Source organism: Ambystoma mexicanum, chromosome 12 (assembly GCF_040938575.1).
Source record: "Ambystoma mexicanum isolate Mex_15411 chromosome 12, UKY_AmexF1_1, whole genome shotgun sequence".
Lineage (NCBI taxonomy): Eukaryota > Metazoa > Chordata > Amphibia > Caudata > Ambystomatidae > Ambystoma > Ambystoma mexicanum.
Window position 1 is genome coordinate 595,123,024 of NC_090936.1, and position 20,424 is coordinate 595,143,447.

The 20,424-nt window shown below is 51.1% G+C and overlaps 1 protein-coding gene across 2 annotated transcripts in view; it reads right to left on the bottom strand.

Annotated features, from left to right (window-relative positions):
* The window catches only part of PITPNM1 (phosphatidylinositol transfer protein membrane associated 1), an 875,847-nt gene that overhangs the window by 85,956 nt on the left and 769,467 nt on the right, over positions 1–20,424 (bottom strand). For both annotated transcript variants that reach the window (XM_069628971.1, XM_069628972.1), the window contains exon 21: positions 7,571–7,720. In XM_069628971.1, coding sequence (XP_069485072.1) covers positions 7,571–7,720 — 150 coding nt within the window. The remainder of the gene's footprint in view (positions 1–7,570; positions 7,721–20,424) is intronic.

The following is a 20,424-nucleotide window of genomic DNA, read 5'->3' on the forward strand; positions in this document are numbered from 1 at the left end:
CCCGATTTTAAGGCGGACCGCGCCCGAGTGCCAGAGAAAAGAGTTCACGGTGCGGTTCAAGTCGCGGAAAAAGCCCACCCCGGCCATAAGGGAACGTGAGCGAACCTATAGAGCAGCTGGGGCAATACCACCATCTTCAGCAGACCAATTCTGCTGGCCAGAGATATTGGGAGTTTGTCCCAGACCTGGATCTTAGCCGCCAAGTGTGTGAGATACTTCTGGTAGTTTTCATGGAATGTCAGCTCGTGTTGGCGAGCCACCACCGTCCCAAGATAGGTAAATGTGTCTTGGGCCCATGTGAAACCGAAGGAGTCGGGAGGGGGAGAGGTACATTCCGTGAGTGGAAAGAGTGGATTTCGAGCAGTTCACTTTAAGGCCAGAGATCTGGCCAAAACGGATAATGTCTGCCAGAATGGGGGGTAAGTTGGTCGAAGGAGAGCGGACAAACAGCAACGCGTCATCCGCATAGAGGGACACTATGTCCGTATGCCCCGCGGAGCGGAGACCCCTGTGAGCATGGAGTTGGCGGAGCATGTCGGCGAAAGGCTCGATTGCTATCGCAAAGACCAGAGGAGAGAAGGGGCACCCCTGTCTCGTTCCCCTGGCGATCTTGAAAAGGGGAGAGTAGCGGTCCCCAGTGCTGACCCTGGCAACCGGCTCAGAGTAAAGCAGTCTAACCCAGGAAATAAAAGAAGGGCCGAATTTACAGCACTCGAGGACCCGCCATAGATACCTCCATGAAACCGAGTCAAATGCCTTTTGCATGTCAAGGGTAACAGCCACAGCGTGTGTGTCGGGACTAATTCTATCGATAATGTTGAATAGCCGTCTCAGGTTCAGAGAAGTGGAGCGACCCGGGATAAAACCGGCCTGGTCTGGGTGGATAATAGATGGTAAGAGGGGAGCCAGCCGGAGAGCCAGAGCCTTGGCAAATATTTTGACATCGCAGTTTATGAGAGACAGTGGGCGATACGAGCCGCACTGCGAAGGGGGTTTACCGGGCTTAAGTAGTACTGCGATCGTGGCTTCACGGAGAGAAGGAGGGAGCACCCCAGCCTCAACGGACTCCTCCCAGAGAGCCAGCAAGTGAGGGAGCAGTTGTGACTTGAAGCGTTTATAGAATTCGACTGGGATACCGTCCGAGCCAGGTGTGCGGCCCGAGGATAGGGAGTCAATTGCGGTCGAAAGCTCCTACCGTGTGAGTGGGGAGCCAAGGGAACCCGCGGTCTCCGGGGACAGAGTAGATAGAGGGAGGGCATCGAGAAAGGAGTCAATCTCCGCCAACAAGACCTCATCAGCGTTGGAATACAGGGATTCGTAGAAGGTGAAGAATTCCCTATTGACCTCCTGTGAAGAGACCGCCATAGAGCCATCAGATCTCTCAACCCCGAGAATGTGCGGGGGCCCCGTCTCGTGCCGGATCAACCTAGCTAGAAAGCGGCCGGGGCGCTCCCCCTCTCCATACCTCCTCGCCATGCCAGGGTTATTGAGGAACCTCTGTTCGCGGTCCGCAAGAGAACGGAAATTGTCCAGTTCCTCCCCGATGTTAGCGAGGTTACCAGGGGTAGAGTGTAGTGAGCATATAGCCTCCAGAGATGAAAGTCTAGATTCGCTGGTGGCGAGGTCCCTGCGGATCGACTTAAGAACCCAGTTCTCCTTGGACAATGCAATCCCTCTAGTGTAAGCCTTGAATGACTCCCATAAGGTGGCATGGGACGTTACCGAGCCCGTATTGATCTCGAAGAACTCCTCAATCGACAACTCAAGTTCGGAGCAAAACTCCGGGTCCAGTAGGGAAAGGGGTTTCAATTTCCAGTGTCGGGTGCGGGCGGGATCTGGGCCCCAGTCTACTGTAATGGTGACAGGAGAGTGGTCAGAAAGGGTTCTCGGAAGGATCATTAGCTGTGTTACACTCTTGACCAGTATGTTAGAGATCACCCACCTATCGATACGAGAATAGGAGTCGTGAACCGAGGAGTAAAAGGAGTAGATGCGGGAGTCCGGGTAGAAGAACCTCCACGCGTCCACCATGGCCAGGCGGGGAAGGGAGGACAGTGCGGCATAAGCCGCCCTGGAGAGGTGGCGGGGCCTGGAGCCCGATCTATCTAGAGCTACATCGAAGATCGTGTTGAAGTCCCCACCCCAGAGGATTGGAACAAGAGGGAAGCCATCGAGAAGGGAGGTGACCTGCACATAAAATTCCGGGTCATCAAGGTTAGGGCCATAGATGTTCAGGAGAATCACTTCCTTGTGGTGCAGCATGGCGTGAAGAAGTACATATCTACCCTGGGGGTCAATTGTCGAGGAGATGAGGGAGTTTTTGGTATGAAATTTGAATTAATTTTTGAATAAAAATGTTTATATAATTTTAAGAGTGGTTATATCATTTGAGTTTAGGACTATCATTGGGATGGATAGGAGGACACTCATGAAATGATGTAACCAGTGGGTTTATTTCTTTCCTTTCCTATATCATTGTTGACCTACCCAGCTAGTAGGAAAGATTACAGTCCTGCACATAAATATTTTTGAAAAGACCGGTTATACTGAGACTATTCAGAGGTGTCACGTTTATTATAACTGGGTGGGAATGATTTTTCCATCTTTCTCCCTCTCGCTCATCCCAACACTTTACCTTCATGTTAGTACTGCACTTTTTAGTCCCCCTCCTTTGTCCCAGACGTTTCCCTTAGTCCTAGTCCTTCTCCATTTCCTTAGTCCAAGTCAACTCCCTTCCATCTGTACCAATTCATCTAGGTTTTCTAACACATCTATGTATTTCCCTACACCCCCTTTTCTTTCTGTCTCTCTTTCTATCCCTTTCTCTCACTGTGGAAGAGTGGTGCTGGTTCGGGCAGAAAAGGTGCAAGAGAAGGTGGGGAAATGATTACCGGCAGCTGCATGGAGGGGTCTGAACGCTAAAAGCATTAATGTGATACAATCTTCAAGAATGGTGCTCTGTTATGCTGAAAATAATCACCCTAAGCCATATGGACCTGCGTGTAGCATTTTTACATTTTACAAATGGGAGCCTTGTTTAGTTGGAGGATTTGAGGTATGCATGGAAATTAAGCTCTCGTTTTACGTGTGAAAATGACAGGCAAAGATAGAGTTGAGCACCTGCTTCGGTTGTCCTGGAGGTAAAGGGTAAGGCATGAATGATGCTCAAATGCTTTTCAGCCAGGCAATGGGCCTATGGCCTTGGCGCTACTGAATCTTAGTTTTTAAGGGAATAACTAAGAAACGTTTGCAGGGTCTTGGTAAGACATTCATTTTCACCTTGCAGTAAACAATAGTTAGAGAGGTGTAGTTAACCTCCTACACATGGTCTTGTATATCATGTATACATGTATTCTATTTCAGAGTGATACAGTCCTTTAGTAAATGCATTGTTCTCTTGGCCTCCTTCCACTCCTCCAAGATCATCATAAATGTCTATCTGAATGGCACCATCTTGGTCCAGGGCCCTCAGCCCAATCTCCTCCTGTTTCATAGGCGTATCCTGCATCCTATCACCTCCTTCCTTCTCTTGCTACTCCTACTAGCACCTCGCTGGCTCCTCTGCCACCCCTCGCTTCCACCTCTGCCCACTCTCTGGCCCCTCTTCCACGTCCTCTGGGTGTAGCTGAAACATGTACCCCACCGCGGAAGTCTTTCAAATGTGGCAACCTGCTCCATGTTGCTACTCTCGACTCTCGTTCTGCTGTCAAACACTCCTCTGACATCTGGAACCTCTTCGAAGAACTTGACCTGGATGTCCTCACTCTCACCGAGACATGGTTCACAGCCAGCTCTGTCACGGGTTTTGACACTCTCCTCCCTGATAGCTACAAGATCCTCTCTGAGCCCAGAACCAACCGAACTGGAGGCAGAGTAGCTCTGATCTTTCCGGAGTTGCTCCCTGCCTCTTTCATTCCTACTGAGGCCTACTCCTCCTTTGAATGCCTGGTCTGCAGGCTCTCTCTCTCTCCTGGCCTGAATGACTGTGGCCACTATCTACAGGGCACCTGGCCAGGTTGCCCTCTTCCCCTCAGAGTGGGCTGACCTCTCTTTTTCTCGCCTTGTCTCTACCTCTCAGCTTCTCCACCTCAGAGACCGCAACATCCACCTGGATGCTTCTAATCCCTTCTCTGGGCTTTTCCGCAACCTCTGCGACACGCTCTCTCTCCAATCTGCCCTCTGCTCTGACACACTCTGCCGGACATACTTTGGACGTTCTCATCTCCTCACACATCCCCCTCACTAACCCTCTCATCACCACTCCTCTCTCTTGGACTAACCACTTTCTACTTGCCTCTCACCTGAAACTCTATGTCCCTCGGGCAAAGCCCATCCCAGCACTGCCACCTACCTTCACGGTCATTCGGCTCATGAAGCATGTGTCAGTGGATGCCTTTGCCTCTACTTTCTCTGCTGCTCCTACTCCTGCGGCTGACTCACATTCGTGACACAGCCCTCTATAATCTTCATCTCTCTATCTCCAACACATTGGACATCCTTGCCCCTGTCATGAGAATCCGACTGAAGCCTACTTCCAAGTGCAACTCTTGGTTTGACTCTGATCTCGCTTTCCTGAAACGCAAGTAACAGGGTGGCAGAAAGGGAGTGGAGGGCCTCAGGTGCATCTCTGACAAACTGGCCTGCTCCAAAGGCAATACAGACTCTCTGTCCTGTCCAAGAAGAGAGCCCCCATTGAAGCCCACGTTGCTGCAGCTTCTAACACGGCCGAACTCTTTAAAATCTGCATGGAACTGGCCAATCCTGCTGCAGTCTCCATCTCTCCTGTTCCCTCCCAGGTCCACTGTATGGCTCTGGCCTCTCACTTCACCACTAAAACTCAGGACATTCTGTCCTCTATCTCCTCTTCCTCCCCCTGTTCCTCTCTCGGCCCCCCTGTAGACAACTCTCCCTCTCCTCCTCCTTTCTCCTCTTTCTCTCTGACAACACCTGGCGAGGTTTCTAGACAAGTCCGATCAATGAAAGTGTCTTCCAAACAGGTGCTCCCCTGCTCCTCTAGAACCATCAAGGACCATATTGACACCCTCGGCCTAGCCTTGGCCGATTTCTGTAATCACTCCTTTGCCACTGAAACTTTCCCCTCTCTCCTCAAGCACTCCCTTGTGTACCCCCTCCTGGAGAAGCTGTCTGCCGATCCTACCTGTCTGGCAAACTATCGCCCAATCTCTATCACCCCTTTCCTGGGCAAACTACTGGAAAAGCTGGCCATCTCCCAGCTTACTCTCCACACTGAATCTGCTAGTTGTCTCCATGACCATCGGTCTGGCTTCAGAGCTGCCAGAGGCATCTGCTCTCTAACCTTGATTCCAGCATTCCTCTGTCCCCATCCTCCTTGACCTTTCCTCTGCTTTTGACACGATCAATCATGCACGTGAGAAGGCCCTAAAGTGTTTGACCTACTTCCTCCTGGACTGTCTCTCCCAGATCCAACCAGGGTCCTTTCTCTCTGCCACCTCTCTCTCCACCTGTGGCGTTCCCTGAGGCTCTATCCTCTCACCATGGCTCTTCAATCTCTACTTGGCCCCTTTGGCCCACCTGATCTCTACCTTCTCCTCTGTCAGTGTTATGCGGATGACACTCAATTCTCCTTCAGACTCCCCTCAGTCTCCTCTCCGCACATTCCTGACTGTCTATCTGCGATTCAGGATTGGTGCACATGGGACCCCTGCTTTGCCTCCATCACTATGGCCAGCCGCCTTGGGCTCTCTTTCTTCGCCTTCCTTTGAGGCCAAAAACCTTGGTGTCATCTTCAACTTCACTCTTTCCTTCGCTCCTCACATCTCGGACCTCGCCAAGAAGTCCCACTACCAGCTGCACCTCCTCAAAGGTACTCTTCCCTTTTTCACCTTCCCCCAGAAGCTCACTGTCTCCAGAGCTCTGGTTCGCTCTAGGCTGAACTACTGCAACAGCCTCTTTCTCAATCTGCCTTCCACTACCCTCCGCCCTCTGCAACTAATCCAGAACAGGACTGCAAGACTTATCCTTGGCCACAAGCCCAGAGACTATCTCTCTCCAGTCTGAAATCTCTCCACTGGCTCCAAGGATCAAGTCAAAGACTCTGTGCATTGTCCACAAGGTGTTCTGGGGCGGGGGACTGCACTACATCCGACTCTCTCTTCCAAAATACCTTCTTTCTTGAGCCCTTCGCTCAGTTATCTCCAACTCTCCAAGGGTCAGACGCTTCTGGAGGCAGAGAGTGGGAGGTAGATCTCTCTCCTCTGCAGGTGCCTCCCTCTGGGACGGCCTCCCTGCCCCTCTCAAACTTTATCCGGACCACCTGAAGTTCCCAAAGCAGCTCAAAACATTCCTCTTCTCCTCTGCTTTCTCGCTCTACCTGTCTGCTGCACCGACTGGTTGCTTGACTACCCTCAGAGTCTCACTGGGTACCAGGCTCTTTCATGATCAGTCACCCCCTTCAGTGCCTCCAGGCCTACCACGCAATTAGGGGCTGTAACTGTAACGTCTACAGTCCCTTGCCTCCTTGCACTTACCCAGAGCCGCGCTGCCCTGGCTGCACTTAGAGCAATGCTGCCCTGTTTCCCCTTTGCCTTCCCCTTGCACGTCTCGTTGTCACACTTGCACAATCTGAATGACACAAGGCCTTGTAAGATCGTTGTTTTGTCCTCTCTCAATCTTCCCTCCCTTGTCTTGTCACACCTAGAAACACTTGTGTACAGGCGCGTTATAAATGACTTTCATATCATATCATATAATATCATTGTTAGGGGTTACACCATTCTTGTGGACTCAGTTTATGCCCCAGAGACTGGGTTCTGAAGGTGTGTTTTATCCTTACTGAAGATGCCAGATCATACGGTAGAGAGATCAACAGCATGTTAGTGCCTGCATAGCAGGCTGTCTGCTTTGTAGCTCTGCTGCGGATGTATCTAATTAGCCAGCAAAGGCTAATAACTCACATAATAATAAGCTTGTGATGGCATGCAAATATGCTTCCATGTTTTTGACCTGTGATACTGTAAGGGGTGATAAACACCTGTCTTAAGATGTAAAATGCAATGATCAACTGCAAAAAAAAACGATTGGCTTTGCCAATCCTTTTTTCGATTACCTGATGATCATTTATCTATTCTAAGATGGTTTTCATATATTGCTAACTCAAAGAAATGTTGGGAAAAAAAGAAATTGGGCAAGGCTCACGGGTTCTGCTCCAAACAAGTGGCACAGCAGCCTGTTTTTACTCCTATATGCATATCTGGAACCCATCGCCAGCCAATGGTACCTTCTTAGCAGGAGCTCTTGTTATCTCCCCTAATAAATACAGGGGGGTATTTGGACATGTTGAAACTGAGTGAGGTACATGCACAGTGAGGAATGACTACTTACATTTCAAACAAACAGCTTCAGAAATAGTTTGTAAGGTAAGTTAACTGGATGCATCAATAACAACATTGACAGTTATATGTTGCTATAACTTTGCCAACACGTCTCCGTCACATCCATCAGATGTATATGACATTGAAAGGCAGGTGAAGGATGTGGTGAGAAATGGGAGATAAAATGCAAAAGACCCAACAGTGTGTTTTAGGCTTACCTCACCACATCCACGGCACCTGCCCGGACCTTGGGGTCGCTGCCCATGATGGAGACGCTGGCCGTAAAGGAGCCATCAATGCTGAAGACGACACATTCGGTATTCCTCGCTACCACGGTGAGATAGGACTCAGCATAAGTGTGATCACCCCTAGACACGAGAGGGAGTTGGGGGAATTGTTGGGGACAAAGAACGATATGAGATCAGGCAGAGCACATAAGCAGAAGAGCTAGGCTGGTTACACAAAGCATAGAAGCCTATTAAACACGGGCCTCATTACAAGTACGGCAGTCTGGTAAAAACCAGTGGCAATGTGGCGGCAATTCCAGTAATGCTTCATTACCATACCAACATACTACAGGTTTAGGTACAGCAAAGAGCTGGAGGGAAATCCGCCACCTCACCACCAAAAATCGGCCAAAATCCCTATGGAGTCATATGGACTTGAACAAAATGGGGAGTTACATCGCCTACCACCACATTTAATCCCGTAATAAATCCACGGGACCAAGTGGAGGTAACGGTAACCCATTTGGATGGATTTACCACAAGAATACTGCCAAACCTGTAATAAGGCCCCCTTTCGTGTATTACACACACAAAGAAAACAGAAAGGGAGTAGACGAGTCTCAAACACAAATACTGAAGAAATAGAAGACGGCTGCACAGAAATCGAAAGTTTGCAAAGAAACAGTAATGCAGGCCTGGTACTTGCTGTCATTGTTTACATTGAAAGGTGCCATGCAGACTCCTCATTCACTCTCACTCTTCACCTTACATGCGCAGTGCCGGCTCCGCGTCTATTTTCATTTGCATTAAAGGAGCAGCAGAGGCCCAGCAATTATGGTCCTACGTTATATTGAAAGTGGGGTACAAGAACAGGTTCTGCTGCAAGTGTTTACATTAAAGGCGCAGGTCAGGCTCAGGCAGCCTTTACCATCATCAATAACATTGAAGGGGCAATGCCCAGAGTATAATTTCACGTATTTCATGGAAAAGTGAGTGCATTTTCAGTGACTACTGTTTGCATTGAAGGGGCAGTGCAAAGCAGGCACGAATGTAACCAAGGTGGTAAAATCAAAGTATATGATGTGTCTAGGATCTACTGTCATTGTTTACAGCGAAGAGCTGTATGTAAGCGACCATAATCTACTGCTGGCTTTTTGCATCGATGGGGTAATATGTAAAAATTATTTCAGCAACTAACAAGCGAAGAGCTGAATTAACTGGGATAATTAGCCAATTAAATCATACAATGAATATCATGGATTAAAATGGCTCCCACGTATCACCTTGAAGAGCCTGATTAGGTTGACACATTCGTTACCAGGTGCTACTTATGATTCCCCTGGACAACTTGTGTCATACAAACATACCTATGTTACTTTCCTCTTTTAGTTTGGGAATGTGCATAACACAGCATTAGGAAACATATAGAAGATATTTAAAGCATAATGGGTCATATATAATGACCAAATTGTTACTTTCTATACCATGTGGAAGTAAGGTTTTCGGCACCCGAAGTATTTGTTCGTCATTCCCCAGAGGTAGATCCTCCTTACTGAGTGATAATGATTCCAAGGCTAGTTTGCTACTGGTTTAACAAAAAGTCTCTGGGGTTGGGTTCAACAAAAACCTCTGGGTTCAACAAAAAAGACCCTGCGTTTTGTGATCCTTATTCTCTCCTCAGGACTCGGCAGCTTTGGAGGTTGAGGCTTTGGTGAGTTGCAAATAAGCCCTGAGCTTCCTCCAAGAAGATAGCCGCCTGAGCTTGTCTACCCAGGTTGGGTTAGAGTGCCTTCTTGGTTTCCATGTCTTGAGGTCCTGGCACTAGCCAACACCAGTTTCTTGTGTATACCACTTCCATGAGTCACACCGGTCTGGTACCAAAAGGACCTTTCTTACATCGTGCAACTCTTTCTCTCTCTTTTTCTCCTCCATTCCTCGACACCTTCTGCCAACACTTCCACCCCCATTCACTCACATCCCTCAACTATCTATACATTCAGACTGCTCTTTTTTTACTCTATTCTCTCAATATCTTCACTAACTTACTCATGCACTGCACCCAAGTACAGCATCATGCAGAGGCACCCACCCTCCTGGCTGGCACCCCCATCCTCTGGGCCAAGGTGCAGGCACAGGGGTATGTCGCAGGTCATAGGGGCCAGGTACTGATCTGATATTCTCAGGTGGGCCTAGGTTCATTTTTAAGGTACAAGCAGAGATTGATGGAGAAAAACAAGTAACAGACGTGCTGTTGAGGGTTAACAGAAAGCTGTTGGGGTTTTCTCCCGCAATATGCAGCTAAAATGTGTTTAAAATAAAAACAAGTTAAAAACAAAAATCAGAGGTCAAACATAAGGGACCGCTTGAGACTCTTCTCTTCTGTGCCCACTGACAGCAAATCCCAGTGCATGTGACAATCCATCTGCAGATGGTCTGCTTGGTCCCAGCTACTCCCCTGGATGCATGCCCTAATGCAGCAAGCAGTTTCTATCTATCCTGTACTTGTCTGATGTAGAAATTAATGGCTTAGCCGCCCCCGCCCCGACCTTTGGGTACAGTCTATGCAATCTCTTCTCTGCCTGAGATTGAAGCCGCAGGGACAAGAACCTGCTATGTGCATTTCATTAAATACCTTAGAAAGAAAAGCGGCTTCACACAAATCAACAACTTGTCTTTTGCAAACCCAAACGCCATATAAAGCCTGTAAAATGACATGCCCTGTAACTCACTCACTTGGACAACGTTACGGCCACCAACAATAGAGTTTTCAGAGTAAGGAACTTAAAATCTCAGTTGTGCATCAGCTGAAGTGGTGGACAAAAACCACATTGAGATTCCTTTGCACTTGTATGTTAATCGCTGGAATATACCGGATGGCCAAACCCTTCAGGAATTGCACCCCATGGAAATGTCAAAAAAAGATAACTCTCTGAGCCACCATATAATAAAAGATAAAGCGGCCATAGATCCTCTTCCCATACATCGTATATGCGATCTGAAGACTGTCCTAGGAATGTGTAAAATTGACCACTCTACCTACGGACATTAAGGGCCTCATTACACGGATGCCAGTAGGGATTTAACGTTACCAGTAATGGAATACCGGTAACGTTAAATGCCCATGTGGATTACGACCCGGCTCACCGCCATTAGCGGCACCGCTAAGTACGGTGCCACTAATAGCGGTCAGTTCGCCTGCGCGCGACCCGCCATCCCGTAAATAACGACATGCCGCTAATAGCACACCATCACAAGGCAAGTGCACATGGCAATAGCGGCATGGTAAATCCCCCAAAACCCCTTACCGGCATGGCGCTAATACCGCCATCGCGAACCACCCGTTAAAAGAACTAGGCAGTGTTAACACCTGCCACAGGTGGCCAAAATCAGCACAGGGAGGCAATGGAGACTGTGGCTGCTCAAAAGAAGCACACCACACCCCTTCCCACACCAAGATGGTTCCAATACTGGCAGCATTACATGGCCTGGAGGACCTGATTGCAGCGTTGCTGCTACAACAACAGGTAGCACAGAGGAGAGGCAGGAGGAGGAGGAGGGCTAGACAGGCACAGCAAGCACCACCACGCCACCTAATCACACCACAGAGGCACCCACCAATTCCCCGGATCAGAGCCAGTCCACTTAACCTAACACCTGAGCAGATACACACCCTGTACCGTCTGGACCGGGACACCATCACCAGCATCGTGGACATGATACACAACAACATTGTGAGCCTCATAGACATCAGAACTGCCATCCGCCCTCTACTCCAGGTGGTGACAGTGCTCCACTTCCTGGCCACAGGAACCTACCAGCATACGGTGGGGCAGATGCATGGCATCTCCCAACCAGTATTCTCACGCATACTGAACCAGGTACTCAATGCCCTCCTGAAGCATGCACCCGAACACATATCCATGCCACGGACTGCCCACGAGATTGCAAACACCAAAGTTGGCTTCTATTCACTGGCAGGCATCCCAAGTTGCAAAAGTGTACCGAAACAGGAAGCAATTCCACTCCATCAATGTCCAAATGGTATGTGACGCCACCAAGATAATCACACATTGCTGTGCCCGATTTCCAGGATCTACCCATGATTCCATGGTCGTGCGGAACTCAACTATCCCCCGCTACATGGAGCGACAAATGGGACAACGTTCGTGGCTACTTGGTGAGTAGCAGGCCAAGCACTTGGCAGTGTGATTGGGGGGGGGAGGGGGTAGATAGATACTCCAACTGGGGGTGCATGGGGGGGTAGATAGATACTCCAACTGGGTGTAGCCTGTAGTCCGTCGCCCAAATGCACATACAGATGTACGCAAATGTCCATCTGGAAGGGCAGCAACGTACTTGAGATGAACGGACATGCAAGTATATGCTACACAACACAGCTGACAATCCAATTCTAGTAACATCAAACATCAATCCTCATCCACATTGCACGACACTCGATGCCACGAAATACACAAATGTCATCCATGCTGTCAACATAGTCATGCAGCATTCCTACAGCACAACATCAACAATGCATTGTGCCCTTCGATGCATGCGAAGGGATACCCCCTAGCCATGGCAATGCACCACAAACCCATGGCACCACTGAAGTGATGCCTCTCAGCATGGCAACAGCAATGTTGGAAGGACAGTACACCACCAGTGTGGTACCAAATGTGCCTGGCCACAGGGACACCTACGACCTGACCCCACCCAGAACATGTCAATTACTTTTAGAGGCTTCAATGGGGCATGTCTACTTGCAGGCTTGCGCTCACCTTTGCACAAAGCAGTTACACAGACCATTTCCATTCATGCAGTTGATTGTGTACATGAATCCCAATGATAGGTCAAAGTATGTGATATGAACAGGCCACACTTGTGTTGAAAAGTAACAGGACCCCATTCCTTCCCCCATATAGGTGATGCCGGCTATCCCCTGAAGAGGTGGCTCCTCACACCTATATGGAACCCACAGAACAGGCACGAAGAAGAATACAATCGTGCACATACCCGTACCTGCCTCGTGATCGAACAGACTTTTGGACTTTTGAAGTCACGGTTTAGGTGCATTAGCAGGTCTGGTGGCGCTCTCCTGTATGGCCATGATAAGGTGGCAAAGATCACCATGGCATGCGTCATGCTGCACAATATGTGTATCAGACGGAATGTGCCACTGCCCCCTGACATTGAAATGGAGGCACCTGATGAGGATGATGATGGGGATGAGGATGGAGGTGAAGGGGGTGCAGGTCATGCAAGAGGGGATGGCCAGGAGGGACATGCTGTGAGACAGCATTTGATCAACCAAATCTTCTGAGTACCATGTACTCGTACTGTCACCTGTATATGGCTGGTGATGCACTGCTGTCTGTTTGCTAGCTCACAATGGACCTTGGCGTCAATAAATTGCACATACACAATGAAGGAGTCCAGGCCTGTGTTTTGCTCAAACAACAGTGTATTAATGAACTGAAGCAGAAAAATGTGCAAGTCCCCAATCATCCCACCACCCTTCCCCCCCGCCCCCCACAACTGTCCCATCACACCCTTCCCCCCACCCCCCACAACTGTCCCTCATGAGTCTCCAACAATGTTTGCGTCCAGGCATGCACACAGGGGAATGGACATTCACACCCTATTGGTCACTGGCAGGACCAGCATTTGGGGGCTGGCTGGAGGTGCGCCTGGTGGTGCGTGCAGAGTGTCTGAGTGGGCTTGTCTGCCGCGAACCGGTGGACGAAGAGGTGGCAGACTGTCCTGGTGGTGGGATTTGGCGGTGCAGTGCATCCGCAATGCGTGTGAGCACCTCCCGGACGCGTATGAGCTCCCCACACAGCCTGTCTGTGCACGACTCCATCCCCTCCCTGGAGTGCCTGGATGTCTCCCCGAGCTCCGCCCTGAGACGGGCAGCCTCCTCGACATGCTGACCAACCAGCACAGTGAGAGCCTGTTGCCGCTGGATGATGCTGGCCAGGTCAAGGGCAGTGTCGGGCTGTGGGGGTGTGGCTGCTGCGCATTCTGATGCTGGCCGGTGTACAGATGTAGGCTCCAGGGGGCTACTGAAGGCCTCCATGGTTTCGTCACCAGTGACGTTGGAGACAGGTGTGTGTTGGGGTGATGGCTCTGGGGTTCGAGCAGGGCTTGGGGTGTGCATGGCCAGGTTGAGATCTGTAGGCTCATCCACATCAGACAATGGGGCAATGGCTGCCGCCTCTCCTGCCGAACTGGCTGCAGCTGAGGGTGGACCCTCGGTGGCTGTGATTCGGGGGCGAGTGAACCTCCAGATGCGGGGCAGTAGGGTTTGGCGTGGCACTGGCAGTGGCGCTCAAACGATGTTTTGAATGATGCAAATGGAGCCTTGAGCCTTTTCCCCTTATGTCGTTGGGGCGTCCTCGCTCGGCTGCAGCCTTTTTTCTTCTGCACAGGGGGTGCCTGGGATGCTTCCTCGCTGTCTGTATGTGACCCTGTCGGGGACAAGAAGGGGGATGTCATTGGTTATGATTCAATGTACTCAATGCAGGCTACATCATGAATTCAGTTGGGGCCGTTTGGACTTCATTGTGAAGGATGTAGGTGATGTGTCATTTCAGTGGCTCATCCATGCAGTGTTGTGTGTGGCACTTGGCTCTGTTGATGTGTGCATGTGTGTGTGTTTGGGTCTGGCACTGACATGGGCAGGGTGGGATGCATGTGTGGATGTTTGGCCATCCATGAGGTGATCCAGGGCGGACATTTGTGGGGACCTGTACATTCACATTGCATGCTTGCATCAGTGCACTTACCTCCATCAGAAGTCTCTGCCACGCCATGCTCCATCCTCCCAACTCCCTCAATACATTTGACTCCGATGAGGTTGGCGCATGTCTCCTCCCACTCCTTTAACTTGATTGGCGACCCAGATCCGCCAGCGGTGGCAGTCTTGTGATTCTCTGCCAGGATCATTCTGACCCGGAGTCTCAAGTCATCCCATCTTTTCCTGCACTCACGTACAGTGCGCGTGCTGCTGCCCACAGCACTCACTTTCATTGCCACTTCGTCCCAGATAGCCTTTTTCTTAAGGAGGGTCTCCCGCTGCATGTCATTTGCGAAGACCACTGCAGCATTGTCCGATGAGGTCTGAGTCAGCATGAGTAACTCCTCAGGAGAGAACTTTTCCTTCCGCTGGCGGTCTGTGGTTTTTTCAGTGCCTTGGGCATGGTAACAGTGTTGCAATGGATCTCAGACAGCAAGGTAACACAAACAGGTCCAGGGGGCAGAGGATGGCAATGGATTGTGTTTTTAAACATGGCCGCCATGCTCTTTCCCGTTCCTGTGCGATGACGCTTTTTCCGGTTCCGGTATTTAACGGACACCGCTATTAGCGGTGACCGCTATTTGCATGCTGCGTCAAGGGGGAGGTGCTATCTGCACTGTCGCGGAAGACGGTAAGTGACTTTTGGGGGAGTTTAACGGCAAGGCAGCAGGGCCATTACCGGCATGGCACAATGCTCGTGTCCGCGTACTCGTAATGGTACGCTATTAGTGCCCTCCTGCGAGGGCGGACATGTTAAGGGCACCATCCCGGTAATTTGCGGATTTTACCGCACAACGTGTCATGAGGCCCTAAGAAAGTATGACATCTGATGCTGTTCACACTGACGAATCCAAGCAATTCATCCAGTGCAGCTAGGTTCCCACTCAGGGTGATCACCCTTTGGGGACAAGGAATGCCCAAGTAGAAATACTCTGCCCCCCTCCTCTCACATCAAAACACTTTCCTGATGGTTGCTTATATGTTAATTTAACAGGTACAGGGGCCCTTTAAGGCGCATGTCTTGGTTTCTGGCTTTAATTGGTCTCTAACTCCTAATGCTACGTGGCCAGAACTAATGGTGCCCACGTTCCCATTCCGGGGGGAGATTCAAAGATAACAGACCAGAATTCTCCGAAGAGCAGGAAGTACTGGCTTGAAAGGACACGCAACAGAAGAAACAGCTCTCATCTGCAGGGAGGCGACAACCACGTAGTCAGCGTAGTGGGCGGAGTCCCACACCAGCCCACGGAATGCTGCAGCTCCAGAGAAGCTGAGGCTCCCAAAGATCTGGGAATTGGAAGAGAACCAGAATTAACCTACCAACAGAAGACGTATGGCTGTCTCCCTCTGCCGATGACTGAGAGCAACTGGCCGCGAGAACCGAAGAAAAGGCCAGGATGCCGACATGCAGTAGCCACTGCAACCGCCTCTATCCCTTAGCAGCACCGCATTCAACCAGATTGCCCCATACGGTGTGATTGAAGTACTGCGGGGGGACATTGAAGCCCACAGGGGGCAAATGCTGCACATACCCCAGAGAGGGGTAAAAGAAGCCATCGAGCACCTAGGGCTAGACAGACCCGAAGCCCACAGGGGGCTAACACAGCAGATACCTCACTGCAGGGTGAGCCAAACAATTACAAAACTAGGGCTGAGCAGGCTCGAAGGCCACAGGGGGCTAACGGAGTACATACCCCCAGAGTTTGGTGAAAGAAGCAATCGAGAACCTAGGACTGAGCAGTCCCAAAGCCCACAGGGGGCTAACACAGCAAAGACCCCAGAACGGGGTGGAAGAAGTCAACAAGAAACCAAGATCAAGCAGGAGGGGGCGCTAGAGAGACCGAATAAGATGGCCGCAGGTCTGTAAAGCTCTCCAGCACCGTGTAAATCTGGCTCATTATACGGTAGTTTCCTGACAGAATAATGTGGTCGCGTTGCAGATAGCAACTCATGATAGCGTTGTGACCCAGCTAAAGTGATTTCGGTTGAAATTAGCGCCGACATCCCAATCAACTGGCGACGCACTTTGGCTGCTGCAGGCCGCGCTATCGGCGTGGTGTGGGGGAGGAGCAGCGTAGTAGCAAGTGGAGTGCTAGGGAGCATTCAGAGCCTACCTCGGAGGAAGAGCAGAAACTGGGAGCCGAGGCAGTGAACCCCGAAGGCAAAGGTCCCGATCGTAGCACGTGTGCCCTGCACCTGGGATCATTAACAGCGGGGGTAGACGCCCCGAACTCTGGGCAGTGACCCACCCAGTGGAGGGATCCGGTGGTCCCCCCCGAGGTGACACAGTGTGCACGGTGTGAACTGCGGTGGTGTGCGTTTAGGCAGAATTATATGCAGTACCCTTTGGGAACACCACACACAATTAGGACTACGCAGCACAAATTCACCTTTGGTGCAAGCCTGTACTACACAGTGAAAGTGGTAGCAATGGCTGAGCAGCCAGACTGATCTCAAGAGCAAGTGAGCAGTATTAATAGTTACACAAAGGACAGCAATTACTATGATTCAGGCAAACACTGACTCAAGGTTTCTGAGTAAAAGAATATATATTTATTTACACCTCAGTTATATAACATTTCACTAAAGTAAAGCAGTTCAAAAAGCGCACTCTTAAAACACCACACCACTCGCAAAATGGCACTCTAGTAATTCGCAAGGGGTGGAAAGACAATGTTAGGCAGAAATTGAGCAGCACCAACAGGTAAGTAAGCAGGGCAATCTAGAAAGAGGAACTACAGTGATGGAATCAAATCAAATAGGCTTAGGGCCAAAGTCAATAGGACAACAGTCTTTTGCTCAAGATCACACAGTTCAGGGTAGTTTGCGGTTAAGTCTTTGCCAAGAGTTCCGGACGAAGTTGGTCGGCAAAAATGTTAGTTTAGAGACCGCGCATGCGCGAGCCGCGCATGCAGAGCCAACTACACCGGCTCCCGGCGGCCGCAACAATTATCCTATAAATATTCTAATTTCTGAGAATCGATCCAGCCTCAAACGCTTTACAACAGTGGCGGACCCACTAGGGCAACTGGCGCTGCATTCCCGGGAACATCAGATTCTGCTTGGTGACCGCCAACGTGTGGCCTGCCGCCATTGCTGCACAGGCGAGAACGGCCGACCCGCCCCCTCCCCCCTGAACTGTTACGAACACTGAGGCTCCCGGGAGGGAAGACGCGCTGGTGTGTCGGACGGCGAGAGGTGACTGCATCCCGCCAGCACAGACAGACCGCCGCCCAGGGTCCCTCTCGCCCGCCTGGTCCCAGACACCAGCACATCCTGTGCCGACGAGCACCTTCAAAAATCACGCCCTTCTCGCGGAGGCCGGGGTCTGGTGTTGCCGCGACCCCTGCTCCGCGACTAAGATGCGGCAGACCCCTGACGGAGGCCGCGGAGCTGCACGGGGGAGGAACGCCGCCACACCCTGAAGGCTGATCCACATGTGCGCCCGAGGCCCGGGCCGTGTGTGGACCACACCGCTAACTTCCTCCCTTGCGATCTCCCCCCCCGCCAGCGAGACTGCAGCACTCGGGGTCGAGACGCGGCACGATAAAAGGACATCAGTGCCACGCTCCCCTGTCGGCGAAGGACATGCCAGAAACAGACCCAACACCAGCAAGGTACGTGCAGAGGAGGTGGGGGGCCCCCCTTAACCCCACCCCACAGCTCTGTGCACAATCAGACCGACAACAGGGCCCATGAGACCCGTTGGGCAAACTCAGCCCACCCCCCCTTGAAAAAAGAACTGGGGGATAAGGGAAAGGCATCGGACAGCGCCAGTCTTGTGGGAAGACGCAGGTGCATCACCCCACACCAGCGGGGGAGACCCCCCTCCACAGCGACCACACACACTCAAGGGGCGATAGAGGGGCAGTGACCGTGGGCACCCCCCTCCTCCAACCAAGATAGGCACCCTGCGCCTGTGGTGGTGCCTTAGACTCCCTCCCCTCCTTCGCCACGCTGCTGGTTGGTGGTTGTGGGGACTGGTGGTGGAGCAACACCTGCGAGGCATTATTAAGGAGACGGATGCCCGAAAACGCATAAATCACAGTCCCGACGAGACAGGCAGCCTTGGAGGAAGGATCCTCACCCAAGAAGAATACAATCTACAGTTCCGGATACCGCTGTTGAGCAGGCACAATCGTGGACACTCCTCACTGGTTGAAGGCACGGCGGGTAGACACACGCAAGGTCCCCCCAGCTCCAACACCAACCCGCTTTGGGACGTCAACACGACCTACCCAGACCTGACACCATACCGGGAGCACCGACTGCGCTATGGGAAAAGAAAAAGGTCAAAAGACAGTCCCTCCAATATAGAATGGACCTTTACACTGTAAGGGCCCCTCCCCGCCGGGAGACACAGATTCCAGAAGAGGAAGGTGCCAGGGAGGAGACCCACGACCCTCCTATCTCTCTGTCTGACCTAATGAAAGTGATTGGGGACTCGAGAACATCTCTGGAACTCAAAATTGGAGGGCTGTCTACAGAGGTGTCCCTTATTCGCCAAGACTTACGCAACCTGTCGCCTAGAGTCGGCGAAGCGGAACAAAGAGCATCAGACACAGAGGACACTGTTCGCCGACTGGAACAACAATTAGCCGTAACCGCCCAAAAGGTTAACCAACTTGAATACCGTGCTGAAGACAGTGAAGGAAGGGCACAACGCAACAATCTCAGGATTCTAGGGATCCCGGAGAAAGAAGAAGGCCCCAGCGCCGATCTTTTCCTGGAAGACTGGCTGGCACATATCTTTGCTCCAAAAAAAATATCCAAGTTCTTTTCCATTGAAAGAGCACACAAGGTGCCCACTGGACGGCCTACCCCTGGAGCCCTGCCAAGAACGATAATTGCATGCCTGCTAAATTTCCGAGACCGTGACGCTATCCTCCAAATGGCACGGGCCTAATCACATACAACAGTTACAGAGTAGGGTTTTACCCATATTAAACCAATGAAGTCCAAAAGGCCCGCCAGTCGTTCGATTCTGTTAAGAAGAAACTCCAGTCGCTATCAATCAAATACGCTCTGTTCTTTCCGGCAATGCTCAAAGTCCAACACAAGGGCACCACCCACCTGTTCTATAACCACAAAGCAGCATGGGATTGGGTCGAAACGCAAGTCCTCAATGATCCTGAAGCCCAACGCTCACCTCCTGACCCGTCCGCACAGAAACCCAGGCCCGGGCGGCTCTCGCCCCCCTTAACCCAGGTGGGCCCGGAAGCCGGAAAAATACAGCATCTTGCCAACAGCACCACAAACAATGGATGAGGCCTCTACACCAAGGGGTCCGACCTGCAGCGTAACACCATGGGAACTTTAATTTAGCGGCCGCCGCTCATTACACGGTGTAATCACTATCCCAGTCAATGTTTTCCCGAAGAAGTTTTCCAGTTAAAAGTTTGATATTTGGGCGACAGGTGCTCCCAGTTGGGGGGTGGGGAGGAGGAGAGTACAAGGTGGGGGAGTTCTATGGTTGAAGGCAATCAGAATCACGGGATGAGAAGGCAAGAAACCTATTCACATCGGCGCAGGAACCACAAACTGCCCACAGGCGGGGCTAATGACGCCCGCACTATCCAGCTACCAGCCACACAGTCACATGGCAACCTCTGGACGTCTCCCTCCTGTGAAGACATCTGGGTACTCCAAGAACACACCAAACTCCCACTTATCCTTCCCGACGCCTTACAACGAGAACCCACGCAGATAGAGCAAACACCAACAAGCTCTCCTTATTGACCTGGAATGTCAATGGCCTCGGCTCCAGTGTGAAACGGAGATTGGTGCTCCAGTATCTTAATCGATACTCACCGACATAGCTCTCCTTACCGAAACACATCTGATCGGCACTGGAAACAGCTTCTTTAGAAGATCCAACTATCCGCATACCTACCAACCTGGGTTCACAAAGGGCGCCAGAGGCACAATGATACTCATCCATAAGCGAGTCACCCTACAGGTCAGGAAAATACGGACTGACCCTCTGGGCCGTTTTGTGATACTGCTCGCGGATATCTGGGGTGATAAATGGGGTCTTGCCGCGGTCTAC